At 47.3% G+C, this 20504-nt stretch overlaps 7 protein-coding genes across 7 annotated transcripts; 2 read left to right on the forward strand and 5 right to left on the reverse strand.

Annotated features, from left to right (window-relative positions):
- Positions 1-861: 861 nt before the first annotated feature.
- ARB_06077 (C4-dicarboxylate transporter/malic acid transport protein, putative) lies at positions 862-2427 on the reverse strand (the record flags this gene model as incomplete). Its single annotated transcript, XM_003015720.1, has 3 exons — positions 862-1213; positions 1270-1680; positions 1763-2427. 3 exons carry the CDS (start codon positions 2425-2427, stop codon positions 862-864), a joined length of 1428 nt encoding a protein of 475 aa, XP_003015766.1.
- A 552-nt stretch (positions 2428-2979) lies between these two features.
- On the reverse strand, positions 2980-4576 carry ARB_06078 (uncharacterized protein; the record flags this gene model as incomplete). The annotated part of the gene is made up of 2 exons (XM_003015721.1): positions 2980-3157; positions 3234-4576. The coding sequence occupies 2 exons, from the start codon at positions 4574-4576 to the stop codon at positions 2980-2982; spliced, it is 1521 nt and encodes a 506-aa protein (XP_003015767.1).
- Positions 4577-5878: 1302 nt separating this feature from the next.
- Positions 5879-10046, reverse strand: ARB_06079 (uncharacterized protein; the record flags this gene model as incomplete). The annotated part of the gene is made up of 3 exons (XM_003015722.1): positions 5879-6031; positions 6107-9304; positions 9492-10046. The coding sequence occupies 3 exons, from the start codon at positions 10044-10046 to the stop codon at positions 5879-5881; spliced, it is 3906 nt and encodes a 1301-aa protein (XP_003015768.1).
- Positions 10047-10672: 626 nt separating this feature from the next.
- ARB_06080 (ssDNA binding protein, putative) lies at positions 10673-11274 on the forward strand (the record flags this gene model as incomplete). The annotated part of the gene is made up of 2 exons (XM_003015723.1): positions 10673-10965; positions 11052-11274. The coding sequence occupies 2 exons, from the start codon at positions 10673-10675 to the stop codon at positions 11272-11274; spliced, it is 516 nt and encodes a 171-aa protein (XP_003015769.1).
- Positions 11275-11920: 646 nt separating this feature from the next.
- On the reverse strand, positions 11921-13432 carry ARB_06081 (a-pheromone receptor PreA; the record flags this gene model as incomplete). The annotated part of the gene is made up of 3 exons (XM_003015724.1): positions 11921-12188; positions 12272-12797; positions 12859-13432. The coding sequence occupies 3 exons, from the start codon at positions 13430-13432 to the stop codon at positions 11921-11923; spliced, it is 1368 nt and encodes a 455-aa protein (XP_003015770.1).
- A 2004-nt stretch (positions 13433-15436) lies between these two features.
- On the forward strand, positions 15437-16867 carry ARB_06082 (uncharacterized protein; the record flags this gene model as incomplete). The annotated part of the gene is made up of 2 exons (XM_003015725.1): positions 15437-15852; positions 15931-16867. 2 exons carry the CDS (start codon positions 15437-15439, stop codon positions 16865-16867), a joined length of 1353 nt encoding a protein of 450 aa, XP_003015771.1.
- Positions 16868-17124: 257 nt separating this feature from the next.
- ARB_06083 (phosphatase family protein) lies at positions 17125-20307 on the reverse strand (the record flags this gene model as incomplete). The annotated part of the gene is made up of 1 exon (XM_003015726.1): positions 17125-20307. The coding sequence occupies one exon, from the start codon at positions 20305-20307 to the stop codon at positions 17125-17127; it is 3183 nt and encodes a 1060-aa protein (XP_003015772.1).
- Positions 20308-20504: the final 197 nt, after the last annotated feature.

Genomic DNA, 20504 nt, shown 5'->3' on the forward strand with positions numbered 1-20504 from the left:
TAACAGCCAAGTCTATTTCTGACTCAGTGAACCGTGGGGAACCGCCAACTGGTGATTTCCATGCAGTATAGCCACTTCGTGCCTTAAGAGCCGGTCTGAGATAGCGAGAGAGTTTGATATATGTCTTGGTTACTCCTGAGGACTCCTGAGATCCATCTCTATCACGACATCCTCTCTTCACGTGCTAACTTAGTACTTAGTTATCGCTAGTTATCAAATCTAAAGCACACCGTATCAGCTACCCACTGCGCGTATATTAGTTTGAACGCCGGACTCACAAGGTACTCCTTCTAGAAGGAAAAGGGCGTCCGTCTCTAACTCTCCTGATAGTAATGTAACTGTACTCGCTAGTGAGGTGAAGAGCAGACGTTTGCTATAAACCTTCACGTATCTAACCTCGTAACCACATCCCTGACACATAACGGCGACAAGGACGAGTATGCATGTGTGATATGAGCAGACTAGACTATCTTACGGATACATACATACATATAATTAAAAAAAAAAACTAAAATAAATCAAATACTCATTTATGCTTCCGATGAAGATAAATAAATAAATAAAGTAAAAAAAAAAAAAAGATGACAAGGGTGGGATTCGAACCCACGCGTGTAAACCACATTCGAATGCAAGCTCGTGTTAGATCACAAACTAAGTTTGAAACTTGAGTCGGACGCCTTAGACCACTCGGCCACCTTGCCGTGCTGGATAGCAGGTGGGCGGCAGCAGTGCCTGATAGGGGGGAAGCAAGGAGGCACACGCCGGGCTGCCTAATAAGGGCGACAACCAAAAAAATACAGCCTGAAATTGAGATACAGATACATGCTTGCTACATAGAACGCTCTGGTTAGCTAGTTATGGCTACGAGTGTGTTGGTAGGACGCCATTAGCATCCGGCTTGTGTTCTTTGATCTTGAATCCTCCCTCGTCCTTGTCCTCTCCCTTCTGCGGCCACAGAATCTGGCGACCCCGGATCGCCCTCACCATCATAAAGAATACGAAGAAGTAGGTGATGAAGAGCAGGATTGTAAGGGCATAGCCAACTATTTGGATGCCATTGCTGTTGAATGCCCTTCCCACAGCAAAGGTGGCCGTTGTCAGTGCGGTGTTGGGGAACACAAAGGAGAACCAGGTCATCGAAAAGGTCATCCGCCCACGACGAGCTGGTGTCCAATGGGCAAAGACTGCTATAAAGAAGAAGAAGACCGCCAGCCTAGAACACTTCTTTTTAGCATACATATCCATATATCGGGGCACTGTCTGACTTACCCCCATAGCCACAGAGCTGCAAAGTTCGAAACGACATAGATTATCTTTGCTGTTAGTTCTCCGTCTCCCATGAAGTCGGCAGGCAGTGATCTGGCAGTATTTTCGGCCATGCTTAGGATCCCTGCTACTGTAAACGCGCTGGGTCCGACAGATACAAACATCCCTGGCCTGAGGGATTCATTTGGTAGCTTCTGCGTCATCAATCGGTATATGAATGCAGAATATACCATGAGGGAGACCAGGAAGCCAATCCCCTGGATAGTCCAGCCACCGATAATGATTCGAAGAGCGTGATTCTGAGGCACGCTGGCACTCAGAATTCCTGCATGAGGGCCAATAATTAGCATTGGGTATGCTGGGAATATCCATATAGGCGTCATCTTAGCAATTGTAAACGTCTGTGTCGACCACCTGCAAACATGATATCAGCCATCTGGTCCTCCCCCTGGGTAAGAGTACAATTGGGCCATGGGAGTACAATAGGAGTACATACAGAATGAGATAGATGCCTGCGGATAAGATAACAGCCAACGCTGCATCAAACCAGAACAAAACCACTGTTGCATGGGCCAGCCATTCTCCTGCATGACTGGGACCGTACTGTGCGACATTGATAAGAATTGTCCCGAACGACACAATCACAGAAGGGATAAATAGCGACTCTGTCGGATGCAGGAACGATGCTTTGAAGGTGTATGGATATAGATAAAACCGTACACACATCAATGTACTGATGGCCACGAAGAAGGCCAGGTTGACCAGAAAGATCACAAGCCCGATTATCTCCAGCCACCGGGCGTCGACAGGGATCGAGTGGATGACATTCGCCAGCCCGCCTGTGGCCATCGTCAGCGTGAAAAACGACCATGTCAGATGCTGAATACGCTCTCTCCAGCTGAGTGACGGGAGCTGGCTCTCCAGGAGCTGCACTGGCGTTATCGTCCCATTCCCATCGCCGTCTCCGTGTATTTTGGGCAGGTTATGTGCAAGCGGCGGCCGTTGACGGAACTGCGACAGGACAGGCGGCGTGGGACAGCGAGGGGTCGGCGGCTGAGATGGAAATACAAACGAGAGCGAGAGGTTCTTCTCCGTGTCTTCGATGGTGGGAGTTCGGTATCCTTCATCCCCAGGTCGACGCAGATATCGCGGAATCGCCATCGTCACCGTACAGACGCAGGCTAGGGAATGGCATTTCGATCCCCCTCCAGTCGCTGTATCGGTCTCTGCTGGCAACTGTCAACTCCTGCGGATATGAATGCTGGAAATTTTCCCATCTGCAGCTATTGTGTGAGATCTACGGGGATCACTTGTTTGTGTGTGGAGCAGGGAGGCAGAGCAGCTGGAATCAATCGCCTCTCTCGGCATATTTATCCCGAGCGATGCTGCCCAATGCTGGATAGTGAATATGGCATCAATATATTCTCTTCCCCCGTCAAGGATTATTTAGTTGGATTATCGAAGACGATAAAGAGTTGATGGTAGGAGATGTGTTTATTTACGTATTTAACCACAGTTCGAAGATGGGGCTACCAAACTTCGGGAAAGCCTCGATCTATGTACATGCAAAGAGCCAAAGTGTTCCGCCAGATGCAAGAAGATGTAGCCGATATTATGTACAGGTGTCGTCCGGTATAGCTAGAAAAAAGAGCAATGACTGACTATGCCTAGGATATATGGAGATAATATAAATAATGTAGTAATATATGTTGGCTAAATGTTCGGGGACAGGAGATCGTACTTCACACACTTTTCGACGCTGGAGATGCTGGCTTTGAGGAAGCTTCGTGCTTCTAGCCCAACCCATACGCGGAGCATGGATGTGTCTCCTTCACGAACGGACTTGAGCAGCGTAGATTTGGAGCCAAGTTGGCGGAGGATTGGCAATGCACTATTCATATGTCGGTTAGTGACTGTAATGAAACAAAAGAAGCAAGAGGTGAAGGGAAAGGAGAATATGAACGAACTTTTTGAATATATCCAAATCTGGGTCCAATCTCCTACCAATGCCCTCCAGGAGAAGAGCGGAGATGACGACATTGATAAAGTCACCCTCGAGTCTCACATGGTGATTCCGAACCATATATAAAACATCACTCAATACATCTCCGAGTTTCACATTTCCCAAGGCAAATGTTCTTCCCTTAATGCTGAGAACGAGATGCTGCATCCTGAGCGCAAATATTTCGGCGTCAATGACGGTGTCAGGTTGACGGGATCTCTCGATCATGAGATAACCAGCTTTGTAACCATCGAATTCAGCAATGGCTCGGAACAGGTCAAGGAAATCACGTCGATTCACAGCGTTGAGCTCTGTGACAAGACCGGTATCAATGAAGATCAGCTGAGGCCGGTATCCTTCGGCGTCAATCTGCTTCAGGGTTTCATTCCAAGCTTTTGGATCCTTCCGGTGCTTCCTCAATCGTGAAAGAACCGATTCTGTTGCAGTATTCCCACTCTCTGATACCAAGGCTCCGTGGGGACTCTGCACACTCAGGGAGAGGTCCAGCTGGCTTGGTTTGTAGAAACGTACCATAATGTTACCGGGGTGCAGGTCTGAGTGGACAAAGTTGTCAATGAGCAACATGTGAAGGAAAGCATCCAATCCCTCCTGAGCAATGTCATGCTGGAACACACCGCCACCATTCTCTAAGAATGCAGCAAGCGGAATACCCTGAGCAAACTCCTCTACCAAGACCTCGCGGGTGGTGTACTCAGTATATGGATAGGGGAACCGAGCTGTAGTTCTTGATTTGAAGTTCTCCCGGAAAAACGCTAGATTCGCTGCTTCAATCCGTAGGTCCAATTGGAGTTTCATCATTTCTCCAAACTTCTCGACTTCATCAGGTAATGATAGCCATTCCATAGTAGGGATCCAGTGTATCAAGGTAGCAAAAAATCCCATAATCCGTAGATCTCGTCGCACGGTCCTATCAACATTTGGATGGAGAACCTTGATCGCAATGTATGACGACGGGACGCTCTCTGGGGTGCTCTTCACCAGGACATTGACGTTTCTTCTCATCTTCTCGCGGAGATTGGTAGGTTTAGACGCACGATCAAGGGATCCAGCCAGGTCCGGGCGCAGCTTTGCCTTGTACACCTGGGCAATAGCACCTACACCAAGTGGTTTTTCGTCGAATTCCTCAAATATCTCATCAAAAGGTAGGCCATTAAATGCTCTACTGATCGTACGTTTTGTAATATGTAGGGGATGTGCCGGCGCATGTGAATGCAGGGAGGACATCATAGCACATAGTTCAGGTGGGAAGATATCGGACCTTGAAGCAGCCCATTGCCCAAGCTGCATTTTCAATGGAAGCAACAGTTAGCCTGCCATCCGAGCAACAGTGGTTGTTTATGTGGATGGGATTTGGTTCTACCTTGATAAATGCCGACCCGGCACGCTCCATGGTGTACACGACAAGGGCATACCATAGCAGAGCTCCTCTCCTGTGGTTATCTCGATCCTTCACCCTCCTCCCAAGGAAAACTATTGGGACGCTCGCTATTACCGGGATAAATAGAACCACCAGGTGAACGAACCGAAACCCCGTAGCAATCACCTCGAATATGTACTCGTCCAGAAAGCCGTATATGCGCCATAAGACATTCCGAGCCCTTTGTCTTTCGGTATCGCCTCCATCGCTGTCGTCTTCTATACCTCTCCCGGTACGTCGTATACTCCGTGCTTCTGCCCTTGATGCGTGGAGCATCTCACGCTCTCGAGTGCTCGACTCGTCCTCGTGGTTCTTCTTCTCTGCCAGCTCAAGCAGAGCTGCTGGTGTCAATGTCGCAGCGCCGACTGTAGCTACGAGAAGGACATAGCTGCTTCTGGAGTGTCGACTGCGTTTCCAACTTTCCCGGCTATGTGAATCGTTTCCCCCGTAGTTATAGCCGGGAGTTCTCCTCTGGAACGTTCTCCAGCGGGCTCCGGAGCACCATTGCGATAGCCGTCGGGTAGAGGACAGGCAAGACGGCGAAGGCGCTGGCGTAAATACGGAAGAGCAAGAGGCTAGGTATCGCGGAGTAACGGCGGATGGAGTGCGCAAAGCTGGCCGCTGCCGGATCAAGCTGGAACAGAATTTGCCGGGAGGAACCAGCTTCATGTTGTCACAGGACAGAAGGCCCAATATTGGGACTAGCAGTCATTAATTCGGCTATATCAAAGTTCTTAAAGGGGATTGCGCATTTAATTGTGTCATGGTGTGTGAAGGCGCTCGGAAACGTAGGAGGTTGCAGTGATTTCGAGCTACAGCAAGGAAGTGCCGCCCTTAAGCTCAAAGAACGTCATTACACATGCAAAACGACCCCTGGCGCTTGCTAGTCATGTACTGGCCAACCAAGGCTAAATATCCATCGATGGCAAAAAGGTTATCGAACCCTCGATTCTATTCTATGGTACAGTACGCTGAGAATATATATACACTCTCCATTTTGCTCCGCCCGATTATACATCAAATCCTCAGTGGTTGAACAAAAATCAAGCATCCATCACAACTCCGGCCCCTGATGATAATACAAAAAATATGCTGAACGGATAGGGGAGCCCAAAGTCTGAGATGAGTAGGTGTACATTTCTAGAATTTCTATGCAATAAGCAGTGTGTGATTTAGGGCATTTTTCGTATCAGCGGGCCTGACTGGCGGGTATCAGGCAGGGTATCTATGATGCTTTTGATCTCTGTCGCAAGGCGTCGACGGTCAGATTCCGCCTCAGCCCAGCTTCTGTTGCTGGTGAGGTCGTTGAAGAAATCCTCGGATGCCTATATACCAGCAACATGATTAGAAATGCGATCCTTCTGAATGTTTGAATGGCATAAAAGAGCACAAAGACATACCTTGTCTATCAGTTTCCTTGCCTTAACAACGGCACTAGCAGCTCGAGAGCCACTTTCCATACTGCCATCCAAAGATTTTATTTTGACTGCTAAATGGGAGTCAAGGAAAAGTGCATTATCCTCACGGGAAAGGTTTCCACCAAAAAGGCAGGCCATCAGCGGGTGAACAGACGTCGTGTCCATCATGATTGCGTCAGCCTCACTATGGAAGTTCAAGGCTTCGTTAAACGCTAGCATTCGACCCGCCCAGCTTTTCTGGAACGAATTCGTGCTTTTATTGCTAACGACGGCTGCCGGGAAGCGCTTGGTGTGCCATTGGCCTCCACTATCACTGGGCTTGATGGCAATATTTGGGGTTACAGTGGCAGTGATAAGTGCCCTAAGAACCGAGTGATCGCCAGAGTTTTCGTTGAGGATGTTCTCCCCAGACTCGCTCTCTGTAGCTGGAATGAGGTTGAGATGACGAAGCGTGAGGGTTATCCGTGAAATAAATAACTCCATGTCCAGATATGTTGCATGGCTCATAGAGTGCTGCAAGCAATATTTCCGAGCAGCTTCCTGTCCATGCTTGTTGGAAATTTGGTTAATTTTTCGATAGGCTCTCAAGATTGCTATATGGTCGCTGTTGGTTTCTCCTGCAAACTTTCGGCGCGGTGAATTATACCATCTCTCAGACCGAGATGGAATGAAAAGGGAGCGAGCATGTGTGGCAGCACCAAGTATCAAGGCAGGCTCAAAGCATCTCAATAGAATTCCGAGCATGACCATTTTGCCAGCTTTTAGAGGGACAGGTAATAGGGATAGGATACGACCTAGCGCGGTGATGTCACCATTATTATCTATTGCGCCAATTGACTGCAGGTTTGCAGTGGTACTGTTGAGACGATCTAGCGAAGGTGGATTTGGCACCTGACGCATGAAGTCGCGGAGAGGTAAGTCGGGTAAAGTGGCTCTTAGCTGGAGAGATTCAGTTTCAATTTCGTCCACATAGATCCGGGGAGGAGTGCTCCTCGTCAATGCGTCATATCTCGACTGTGTGAATGTGGCATAGTAGGAACCATTACCAGTTCGGCTTGCACATGCTTCCCTTTGATGGATAGCCAGCTTATCAACCCAGCCACCAACTACTTTCCGCAGCCCAGTGGACGGGTCGTAGACCGAATCATGTTTCTTCCCGCTATCGACCACATATCGGACCTCTGGTATATTTATCGAGTTTTCAGCAATATTTGTTGACAGAATTATTTTTCGGCATCCGTCCTTAGCTGGACGTAATACATTTTCATCGATATCGCCCAGACCAGAGTGTAACTTGAAAATTTGAAATTTGGTTCGATCGCTGAAATCAACTCCAAGAGGATGGTCATAGAGTAACGTTTCAAGACGCTTCATCACGTCAAGGCCGGGAAAAAGAGCAAGGATAACGCCCTCCTCTTCTGTTTTCGCAATATGAGCAATCGTAGCAGCAGTCAGCCCAAGAGGAACAAAATGCTCTTTCTCGTTGATTGGGGCGTTGGCTGTAGCCTCCTCTAGTAATGCATTAGGAATAGGCAGCTTAGCCTCGTCATTGCCTTCCGAGGGTTCAGGAGTGATCAAGTCCTTTTCGGATGCGATATGTTGGCTTGTTGATGTGTCAGAGAGTAAGGGCATCAAATCTTCAGCAGAATGATTGGAGAATAAAGAATGCAGTATGTCTTCAAGGAAGTAACGCTGAACAGGATGAGAGGAATTTGGGATCACCATGCGAGTTGCTGGATTAGGTTCTCCATTTTCGGACACAGCTCCCATATAGGTTTCAAGGGCGGCGGTTTCGGGGTCTGCAGTCATAATTATGATCTTTGGAATCGACATGGATGCATTGGAACGTCGGTTGATCTCCCTCCTTAATAGCGCGAGGAGGAGGTCCGTAGGAGTATCACGTTCATGTGTTTCATCAACAAAAATGTGAGATACAGTGTCCAAAATCTCATCGCCTCTCCGCAACATATCCAGTAACATAACTCCAGTCGTTCGATAGGTGATACCATTGTTTGACGAGGGTTTTATAGCATCCCATCGAATTTCATATCCAACGGATTTCCCAAGCGCTTCACCACGTTCAAACGCAACTCGCCGCGCCATAGTTGTAGTAGTGACTCTGCGAGGCTGGGTGACCATTATGTTGGAACTAGGGGAGTGCTCCAGCACCATCTGGGGAATTTGAGATGTTTTCCCACTCCCTGTAGATCCAACTATGATGCTAACAGTGTGTTCGTTAATCGTATCCAGGATTTGCTTGGCGTGCTTCCTTGCAGGCAAAGAATTTCGCGCGTGGAGCGACTCCTCCAATGGACGGTTGCTAAACGGGAGAAAAGGTGGATCAACAGACTCGGCCTGGCGCACAGCTGAAGCAAGGACATTCGGAAACAGTGACTCAATGTTGTTCGGACAGGTCTCTTTAGTTTTAGTCTGGCCTTTGGGACTAGGGTAGTAAATATTTTCGAGTGAGGTTTGGATGGCGGAGAGAGTTTCAGAAGACATCGAAACAGAGACGGAGTGAACAACGGGCGAAGTTTCTCGCATCTCATTTATAAAGTCTGGCCAGAGAGACGGGTTCTTGCTAATGAGATGAACAGCTCCTGCGAGCCTTGCAAGGGATTTTGCTAATTTTGCGGAGTCAGCCATTACCGGTTTTGACACAGGTTGGCCATCGATATAAAGTGTCCCATAGTAGACCGTAGAAGGGCCAAAGTTTTCCTGGGTACATCGTGATTCAATCTCGCTAGATTGATCATATTTTGACAGGTAAAAGTTTAGAAGATTTGGAGCAACATCCACCGTAAGAGCAGAATCGTCTTTAATTCGCTCATGATTTCCTGGAATACCCTGGCGTGGTGTTTGAGCTATGAAGGAGCGAGAAGCTTCAGTGACGACCCGGGGAAGGAAATCTCCCGTAGCAACAGATTTGATATTTTGACCTGGCAACTCAATCCTAACTTCATGCTGGGCGTATGACGTAAAACCAGGTTCCGGTGTGGATCGGTAGTGTATTTCAGGTAAGGATGCAAACCGAGAAGCATAATGGTAAACATCTGATAGATCAAAGCGGTGCGCTCTCATGTCCCATAAGGTCTTGAACGATTGTGCAATCTTGTTAAGGTAACCCTTGGTATGGAGTGCAGACACGAGAAAAACGTAGGCGGCATTTTCTGCAGAGTACTAGAAGTGCAAACAAATACCCTTAGCAAATGTACACATTAAGCTAGATGATTCCGATTTTTAGGTGGCCCAAAGGAGGAAAAAACTAAATGTGTTAAGAATGGAGACTCACCGAATCCTGCCCAAGACCTGCAACTTCGATGGGCTCTTTGACCCTCACACCTGACGCAGGTGTAACGCGACAAACCAATTTGCACATCACAGCTCCTATATCAGAAAGTTTGGCAACGTCCGTATCAATCTCAACAATCCCCATTTGTGAGAGTGTATGAAGTGAGGATTCTGGCTTCGAAAGGAGAGTAGGTAAGGCCAAGAGTGATTCAGAAGATGGCAAGGCCGCATTCTCCCTAGCGTATGTTTCCGTCAACCTGGAATATGGCTCTGGATATATAACAGATTCCGTCGGCGAGGAATTTATGGATGGCTCACCGGCCAATGACCCATTATCGACCGCCTGCGTCGAGGCATGTCTTTCTTGTGACTGATATTGAGGTTTGCGGTTATACGATAGCTCGGATGAGGTTCTATCTGTGGCATACCCTCGAGTGGTGCATGCAGAGATATAATGAGTGTGAGGGCGCCCGGCCCCTCCAGACAGGTGACGCCCATTGGTTTGAGCTATTCTATAGACTGCGCTTAAAGAATGCCCATATGGTGAATTGGGGACCCTTCGAGCATGGCGGACATTTCTAAGGGAAAGCCGGAGGGGAATGGCCGGCATGGAGGATGGTTGAATAAACATCTAGACTGGCGAAAAAAAAGCTCCCCAGGTTAGTTTCAAGCTGCGAAGGAATTGCGGATGGCCAAACACACCTAAGCATAGATGTATGATTTCAATCCCATGCAGGTAGCGCCACACTCCTTTATCCAAAGGTAGGATAAGCCGATCTATGCCAATGGGAGCTTCTGGTCGTTGCAACTGGGAAATTTCGATATTGAGGCTCGAATAAATTCCAGCTTTCACGATGGAGCCGGAAGCGTCACGTGAAATTAGATTAAGCGCTGAAAGTTAATTTTGCTTAGTCAGTATATACAAACAAGAGCTCTGGCATTAAAAGTGATCGAATACAGGGACAACTGCTCCAAGATTCAGTAAAAATAAGCCCAATGGTAGTGAGTTTTGCAACAGCTATCCTCTCCTTACTATATCTACAAATTCGGTCTTCTTGCTGGTTACAATAGAAGCTGTTCGAGAAACGCGAAAACTGTCACGTGACCGACGCGAGCTCAACGGGCTTGCTCCAACGTCACAACTTCTCCTTTGACGAGCAAAAGAGAGAGACAGATAACCAAGGCCACGATAAAAAAATCTCGTCTTTGCAGCTAAAGAGACCACGATAGAGGCGTATAGCACCGCGATTTCTTACAATGTTTCGTCAATCCGCGCTCCAAACCCTTTCCAAGGCCGCTCGGCCGATTACCACTCCCGTATCCCGTTCTTTCAGCAGCACTGCCATTCGCGATCACGCCCGTCTCACCGTTGTTGGTCGTCTTGGTGCGCAACCAGAGGTGGCGACATCATCAAATGGGCGGGAATATGTGAAATACTCTGTTGGTACCAACTATGGCCCTCGTGACAACCAGCAAACCAGCTGGTTCCGAGTGACGAGCTTTGTCCCTGAAGGCCCTGGCAGAGATCACCTACTCAACCTCCCAAAGGGGTATGTTCTCTCTTCATATTCCTATACAACTATTTTTTCGCTGCATACCAAAGCTCCAGATGCTAACATTGCCATGGCCAATATAGAACATTGATGCTTGTTGAAGGAGATGCTACTATGCGAGTATCAGAAGATAACGAGGGAAGGAAAACCAGCATGCTGGGCTTTGTCCAACGTGAGCCTATCCGTCCCATTTACGGCATATTTAACATATACATTATCAACGATCTAATATTCTTTTCTGAACTAGGCCATTATGAAGTTCTCAGCCGACCCTTCAACCCTAACCGCGACGAAGAATCGAAGTAATCTGTTCCCAGCTGATGTCGCGGCTCTGTGCCTTATATCTAGCTTCTGTCTGTACAGATAGTCATTTTACTCGATGCCACACTTGAATCCTCCGACGATCGTCTATACTGATATTAGCTTGTCGTGCCGTTTGATTAGAACTTTTTGGTCGCATCTCTTCTCACGCTCCGCGGGTCATGTCTATGTATTATTATATTTTTCCTGATCCACCTCTCCACCCTCCAACCATTGTATTCTATTTCCCTTTTACTACAACTAGTACGGTAAGTAACGAGTGGAAAGTTGTGAATCTATATTAATGAAATCCTACGTTGATATGTTTTTTTCGCTTGCCCGCATCATGGCTGTATCTGGACTATAGAAATACCAGCTAAAACAAAGTATGGTAAACGGTTCAATAACACGAAATAGATATTTACTCGGTATGTCTAACTAAAGGCAACTATTGCTCCTAATCCACAATCGAAGTAGTGGGTTAATGTTCCCCAGCAAACGCCATGAAACATCTGAACGTAGGTATCACGAAAATCAAAGCTAGCATATTAAAAGGTAAACCCCAGTAAAAAAAAAAAAAAGGTGGGACAATCAAGTATCAGGGGATTGCTGTTGAAATTGAATGTATCGAGACTGGTTGGTTGGAAGGCTTCTACACCATATCGGGCCCGCTTTTAGCCTCCCTCCCCCCTTTAAAGGCACTGGAACTTGGTGTTTCGGTAAGAAACTCGAGAAAAATTGAATCTCCTGATTGCCGACGCTGTTTTCGAGACATGTTGAACCTGCTGGGCTGATTTATAGGTGCTGGCATAGTTGGCATCTGATATGGCTTCTGGGCGCTATTTTGGTTGTCCATGGAGAAGCTTGGTTCGAGCTCATTGAACAAACATCCATCCAGTGACATATTTCGCGTCTTTTCGCTATTCAGTGCAAAATTATATGTTAGTCGATTGTCAAGCCCGAGACAAATATCAGCAGAAAGAGAGTAAAGTAGGTAACTTACTTCAGTGTGACGTCTGAATCAATCGTAGATGTCAAAGGCTTCTTTCGGCCCAGAGCCATTTTGACAGTGCTACTGAAAGAACCAAAACGGGTAGAAGATGAACCCTGTCTCTGGTTGATCATGATATGTGGATGACGAAGCGCAGGGAAACAATCTCCAAAACCGAGTCTCAGAAGAATTGACCGGTACATCATGGTGGCGTCATGGCCAATACCAAAGAAAAAGAAAAGGAGGAAGCCCGCTGCAGCTTGTATCCAACGATCGTAGTAGACTTGTCCATGCATTGGGAATTTGATAATCTCACTCCAGTGAGGACCATGAACTTCGGACCATGAATAAGGAGCCCAGGGTTTATAGGAGGTTATGTTGGTGTAAAAAACGAAAAACTGAGCCGGTAGGCTCCCGAGAAGAAGGACAAGCGAAATGGTGAGTAGGCGGACAAATTTTGACTTGCTGGTTGAGCTGTCCGAAGACACAAGTTGGGAAAATTCACGTTTGTACTTGAACAAACGGTATAGCACGAGCGCTGGTGTAAGAGTTAGTAATGCCGTCTGTGAAAGGTGTACTCCAAGTGGTTGAAACCTTACCACAATAAAAACAAGCGATTATCAAAATGATTGGAGGCCAGATGTAACCGACGACAAAGCTGACCCAGCTAGAATGATAAGCTGGCATGCAGCCCACGATGCTGTAGATGTAATATCTGCTATCCTGTATAATGAAGTGCAGTACCATGATGACCACCGGGATAACAACACAATATATGACATCAAATGTAATGTTCCATCTTCGATCACCTTTGGTAGGCACAAGGGTAGTTCGCTCCGTGTCCAGGACCCTTGCAAGGCTGCGAAATATGCAGACTAAGGGGCCGGCAATACCAACACCGGCGCCGGTGATAAGCTTGGACTGGATATCACAATAGCCATAACCCATCCACCGGGAGCTGAAATCGTCATCAGGCCAAATTAACGGATTAATGAAGTTGAACAAGTTCTGGGTGAGAATCCACATTATCAAGCAGGAGGCAGGAAAGTTGCCATTTCGGCAATGCCAGATCAACGGTGGGATGCAGACGAGAAACGACATGAACGCAACAGTGCAGAGCACTACTGCCTGCGTTGACATTTCATAAACCGGAGGTAGATTGCTATTCTCCATGATGAAGATTTTCTGCCAGAACTGAGTGCAATGCACCTATTCAGTTCTATGGACACCATATAGAGTTGTTAGCCATATTTCTCAGCACTACCTCCATAGACATTGGTATCGTAGGGGTAATCGTACCAAGCTCGAGCGGAATCCTGAGAAAGGAAGACACCTTTGATGCTGCGAGAACGTCTGCAGTAAGACCCGTGCGTAGATCTCACGTTTCAAGGGGTCGAGAGATGCAGGCAAATGAAATGCACAAGAGGCCTTGAGCATCAAGAAAGAATTCGGCGACCAGGAATTTGTCAAAGAATGGAGCAGATATAAGAATTTATATACCAGCAGAAGCTCCAGATACTGGAGAAGAAAAGAAAGGAAGGGCATATTGAATGGCCATTGGGGAGGCCATCTTGCAGCGCCGCTGAGCCCCCAACTGCCCCGAATAAGGTCAATAAATCAGTCATGTCCCCGTGGGTGTCAATAAACCACTGTTGTTGAACAGCCTTGACGCAGCGTGAATGCATCTTCAGTCTCACTCCTGCATCTTACCATCCTCCGAATAAGAAAACAAGGGGCTGAATAAGCAGAATAAAAGAAAAGCGCACTGAAGACTAGGTGTGGACCCGGCGGGAGACATGCGCGCTAAACCGCATCGGGGTATCAATAGGTCCTCCTCCATCAATAGAATCTCAGGAACTTGACCTGACAAGCACTTCGATCAGCATATTCTGTGAGTAAACTGCTGGTCCGTTTGTACACTCTTTGTAAACCGGGCTGCTGCAACAGGGCGTTTACAGTTATTGGGCGTGCAAAGACAAGGAAGAAGAAAAGGTTGTGTCTGAAGACAACCCTTGAGCGTGGGGATAGCTTCCGGAAGTCCAGTTCCTCGCCCCGGGGATGGAGCTATTTGCTACAAACACATCAAGAATTCTTCAGGATGCGGATGAGCCGGACACGAGGATGGTGCCGTCGACAAGCCCTCGACATCTGCAGCTATCATGGCCCGGGTGTATCATTAAGCACCTTCAGCCTCGAGGCGTCTTCAAAGGTCTAGACACGCTGGTCTATAATGTACGTAGTACTCCGTAATCAGAATGTATCTGATACTGTTCCTGCACATTGAAGGTCAGTTGGTACCATTTATCAAAGAGATCACATATATATTCCATGACGTTTGCGTGAGGGTACATATATGTGAGCCGAACTGCATATGTGACTATTGCAGATCGTAGAGACAATTCTCCCGCCGGAGCCTCTGTATAATAAATGACCCCATGCAAGGTGTCCCGTCGTTTGATTCTTTGAGGGATGACCCGGGGGCCGTGAAGATGGCTGGCTTAGCCGGGGTTGTATTCTGGTTGACCTTGCATCAATAAGGAAAGCTAATTTTATTTGCGTTGACCTCCTCGCCCAGGCCAGTCCCATTTAAAAGTTGTTCCTTATGCTATCTCCCGAGATAAGTATAGAAAGGAGTTCGAAGATATCAATTGGCATGGTGGAATATCAGCGCTCGAGCAGAGGCAGCTGAGAGCGACAGGCCTATTTTCTTGTCCCTATCGAGGGGAAGTGAATACGAGGCTCAAGATCTAGCAAACAAAATTATGTTTCTAGACCCAGGGGCTTAGACCCTATCCAAGTCTTGAAGCTGACGTAGTGGTATCATCGTCTTCCTTTTCTTCACCCGATGTTGTTGTCGCTCTCCTCAGCATTAGCCATTGATGAAGTGGTCTTGCTGACTCATCAGCTGACATAATATTCCCCCTGGTCAAAGCGTATAAAGTTCTTACGTCATACTCATAAAAATAAGCTTGAGAATGCCAAGAGATGCCAAGAGATCTCTATCTTCTACTGAAGAAGGAACGACTCCGCAAAAACCGGGATGGACTATATGTCAATACCAACTATCATGAAGGATGTGAGTCGGGAGTGCGAGAAAGCCGAATTCCACTGATCTGGGGAGCGTTTGCGCTGAGGCAGATTTTGCAGAACGTATCCAGATTATACCAACTATGAACCATGGTTGCTCTATCCACGGAACGAGATCAGGAACCATCCAGCTCCCTTGCGACCTCGCGTGTCAAGTCACAGGCCACAGAACAACTTCGACGCAGACAGAATACATCTGCTAGATCAAATCTGGATGGCTCAGCGCCATCAACTTCCCCTCCCGGCAAGCTCCGGCGCAACTCAACGTTCTCGGACACTGTCACTGAGACCCGTCGGTCTATAAAGTCATCGACAGACGACTTATTTTTTCCTCGTGCCAGCAATAGTATGGGACGCACCAGTCCCGACGATACGGACTCCCACTGGCATTCGAGCCCCCTCGTACTGGCTCTTCTACCAGGCCTAGGGGGGCTTCTATTTCACAATGGAGCTGCCGTATTCACAGATGTCGCCTTGCTATCTATTTCAGCAGTCTTCCTAAACTGGTCCGTTAGGCTACCATGGTGAGGCACCTCCCTCTTAGAAGTCTAAGCATATTGTGTTTTAAAATTGACACCAGATAGGGAATGGTACTTTGCCGCTCAGGAGAGAGTTCAGCTAGTACCTGACGCCTCGGACGGCGAATATTTAGATGATTCTGACACGGAGAATTGCGTTCCCTTGGACAAGTCAGTTAATGGAGAAAATTCTCACTCTTTGCCGCCCCGAAAGGCATCTGCAATAGCATGTCAAAATGCGAAATCTGAATTGCATATCCACGAACTTTCAGCACTTGCATCATGCTTCCTATTCCCTGTTTTAGCAGCGTACCTTTTGCATTCTATCAGGTTTAAGCTATCACGTCCATCCGAAGGACTAGTTTCAAACTACAGTCTTACTCTGTTCCTTCTTGCAGCCGAAATACGTCCCGTCTCGCATTTGCTCAAAATGGTGCAAGCCAGAACCCTTTACCTACAACGTGTGGTTGAATGTAACCAATCGAAGAGCCTTAGCGACAAGGTCCCTGACTCGGATGCAATTGCTGAACTTTCAAACCGACTTGATGAGCTAGAATCCCGTTTTTCGACGGCAAGCCTAGAGCTTAATTCCGTTGAAGAAAGTCAGAGCAAACTTCAGTCTCCTAAGGAACTTGTTGAGGAGGCACGAAAGGCTATGAAGAGTGATATATATACCCTTGATAAATTGGTTCGCAGCCAAGAGAAACGTTATACCGCTATCTCAGCCAAGTTGGATGCACATGTACGCACCGTAAACAGCTATATGGTAGAGCTTAATCCGCTTATCACTTCATGGAAGCAAGGGAGATCGGGGCTCCATAGACGATCCAAGTATTCTTTGGTGAACAGTATAATACTTACTGTTTTGTCTTTTGCTACTTCACCCTTACGGATCGTCTGGTCCATGGTCAAACTACCCATACACTCCTTTGCGTGGATATACCACGGTCAGAAGACAAGTCAGGGGCGTGTAAATAAGAGAAGAAGAGGAGCGGCAGCATAGGCAGTATTATTCTAATACAGGCTGAATTTATCGTGCTTTCGGATTGTAGGCTTTATCTACCTCATACATTCTGGGCAAAGGTTTTTGGGTGCTCTGCAGATTCTTGCTTGGGACTCCGTTTGTATATTGCAAATCGCGTATCTAATTCAAGCTATAGCTCGATATCATAAAGGTATATAAATCCAAGTTTGCTATTAACTGCAAAAGGTAACATAATCTTTATACACAATGTATATGTAAACTCCAAATACCCTGGTTTAACTGGTATCACTATACAAAAAGGGAGTTATAACCCCTTTCTTTCTTTCTTCGAGCAATCTCCTGTCTTTATCCTTTTCCGGTAACGGAATGGAAGAAGAAAACATCACAGAAGCAAAAAGAGAGGCATATGCATCGTTAAGAGCTTCTCTTCTGGCAACTGATTGGTTTTTCCGCGGTATTGAGAGAGAGTGGTCTGCGTCGCTATTTCCAGGTAGAGTACTGTTTCGGCCTCGCAACCGGAATGGGAACGAAAGAGACGCTTGCCTACTCAGGAGGGTAGACTGGGCTGCGGGAGCGGGTATTGATGTCTGTTCTGAGCTGGTTGCAGTGGGAGCTGATGGTGACTTTGCGAGAGGAGACGTAGCAGAAGGTGTAGGTGTCGGTGTAATCGGGGCTATTTCGTTTGCGATACGATTCAGCATGAAGGTGAGAAAAGTGAAGGAGACACTGTGGGAAGGTGATGCTGAGAGGGTCTCAAGTATTGATGACTGCATCTGTTCGCTGGATGGAGGTTCCTGTTGCCTTGATTTGTCTCGTAGTAGCTTCAGTTGCTCATCTAGAGCACACCACAGGCGTTCAGTAATGATACCATCTCGAAGAGACCGAAGGAAATTAATCAAGGTCTCAGCAAGCAGCTCCGTGCGGTATTTCCATGGGAAATTTGGAGGAAAGTGTTCAGAAAAGGGACTATTTGTATCAATTGCTTCTCTCACATCGATAAGCAATTTCTCTCTTTCCTTGGTATCGTTCAATGACCAGGTCTGTGAGTCAAATGGCCAACCAGGCTTCCTGTCATCTTCCCATGGAGCCTCGTTACTTTCAGGGTTTGTATCATTGGAAACCATGCCCCATTCAGCAACGGATCGTTCGGTATGCTCAGCTATCGCCTCTGTTAATTTGAATAACTCACGAGGGCCGGAGGATCGAGAGTTAGTTTTATCCGCTCTGGATGAAGCCGGTAATACACTTATAGCACGTACACCATCTTCAGGTATGCAAGTAAGCTCTTCCAGCGAGAAACCAAAGGACGTAGGTAACCAATGGCCCTGTATAGATAAGAAATGATCCCGTCCACCAGTCACACGTAATACAAGGATATCATCCACTTTAGCCTTGCCCTCATTGAGTTTTCGGACAAAGTCAATATCAGAGATACATAATGTTAAACGAACATTGGCGGAGTCACCAGGTTGGAAAGTGTATTCCTTTGGCGATTTATCATCTTGGTTAGGATTATTGGCGGGCCAATCGACGCGGATATTTAACCAGGGAGGAGACGAACAAGGGCCAGCCGTATCAATAGAAGGATTATAATGGAAAGCAAAGGTAGCCGGAACACCGCCTGTATTTGCAAGGGTCAGACTCCGTGAAGTCGGATCACGGTATCTCACCTTGCCAAAGTGAACGGTATCTGGCTGAGTGGGAAGAGCAACACCACCAGAGCTACTTCGGCGGGCTTCTGACAGCTCATCCACCACGATAGTTATATCAGGGCGGGCTTCGTTCTCGGCCTTGTCTAGTTCTCGGGCAACTTCCTGATGAATCTTCGTTTTCAACGATGGAATGACCACATCAAGTGTGATGTCGAAATCAGCGTGAATAGGTTTGTGGTCAGAAGAAACAATATGCTGATGGGACGTATACTCCAGGAGAGAAATAATATTCTCACCCGCGGTATCATTATTCGTTGCATCTTCTGTTATATCATCCTGTTCAGGGTCGTAGTCTGCAGCATCCTGATCTGGATCATAATCGAAGAGGACATTATCATCTTCCGCAGCCTTATCCAAGCCTAGAGACTTTATTTCCTCGTCTCTCTTCTTCGCTTCTTCTGCCTCCTTAACTTTCTTTATATGCCTCATATGGTCGGACTTGGTTCGAAACAGGATTCGATCGCACCAACTTGGACTGCGTTGCTTTTCACTGGAGTCGAATACCCCCATCTGTCCAACATCATACTTATAAGTAGGCAAGAATGTTATTGGACCCTCTCGCCAGCCCTGATGAAATGATTTTCCGCTCTTCTGCTGAGTTTGGAGTTGATCATGAGGTAAGAGCGACGAGATTGTGTTCAATAGGGAAGCTGGGTCCTCTGTTGGATTGAGGTCATTATCATCCATTTGTATACCCTCCTCTGATGGTAAAGAGGTAATGTCGCTTTCAAACGATTTCCGAGATTCCTCAGGCTGACTGTTCCCGATACTCTGTAAAGGGGGGTCCCGTTTTGCTGGGCGGAATTCGTCTTGAACATGTAAATGAAGAAGCCGACGAACATCGTTCCCGGGGATACCATCTAGACGGTAATTCAAGTCTCCAAACCAAAAGCTAAACTCCTCTTCTCCAAATTGATGATTCATTTCCCCGGAGATGAGGTCCTGTTCTTCGATAGGGGCAAAATTTGAACGAGAAATGATCTGAGCCGCATCCCAGTTCCTTCTTTCAAGATTGGCCTTTTCTGCCCCAGCTGCAAGATGGGAATTCACAAACACCAACCGTGTTGTTTCTCCAATGACGATACGTGTTGCAACTGCCCCTTTATTGCCAGTATAGCCTAGAAACCCTGTTCCAACACTGGTGGAACTTACTGATGATATGTGAGGTTCCAAAGATGGGGCAGCATAAACGAGTAAAAGCATACCCACGAGTTGCTGGGAAGCTATGCAAGTATATCCTGAGGGTAACGCATCTTGGAGTGCTGCGTTCCATTTAGCAGAAGGTCCAGGATCGACATATGTCTTGATAGCCTCCGTAGCAGAGGCCACATCCACAATTTCCTGCAATCCTAGGATATAGAGATCTGGTCCTTCCCCATAGGCCTTGAACGAAACTGAATGGGCCGCCTCATCGTCTGTGGCATCCTCTCTGTCGCCGACACTAGTATCCCCGTTCTCAGTGGCTTTCCCTCCGGCAACCGGGTCTGCAATTAGCCATCTCTTAAGGTCCTGTTCCGGTCCAGACAGAGCTGCAACATTCCATGATCCGATCCTTATTCTGAGCTTTCTCTGTCGAATATATTCGGACTTCCTAGATCGAACTCCAGCGGACAAGGACAAGTCATTCAACGATACCACAACGGGCTCGTCAAGTTGCGGATCGGGGAATGTGCCAGGCAAACCCTCGGCATTCGTAGTAGATGTAGTGTTGGAAACAATCTGAGCCTCATCCCCGGGGACCGCCATCTTGCTCTTTCCTTGGACCCCGCGCACCTGTAGCAAACGAAAGCGAAGAACAGTTTCCTCTCATCTCACCGCGAGATAGATGTTCTTATATAGGCAAATATATGTCGGTGCCTGTCCAAGGCGGTTAACAGAACAGGGCTTGTGATCGGATACTGGTCAGCTGCGCCCGATACCAGTGGAGTAACCGGGGAAGCCAG

Source organism: Trichophyton benhamiae, assembly GCF_000151125.1.
Source record: "Trichophyton benhamiae CBS 112371 chromosome Unknown Abenha-G-c-322p01.r1, whole genome shotgun sequence".
NCBI lineage: Eukaryota > Fungi > Ascomycota > Eurotiomycetes > Onygenales > Arthrodermataceae > Trichophyton > Trichophyton benhamiae.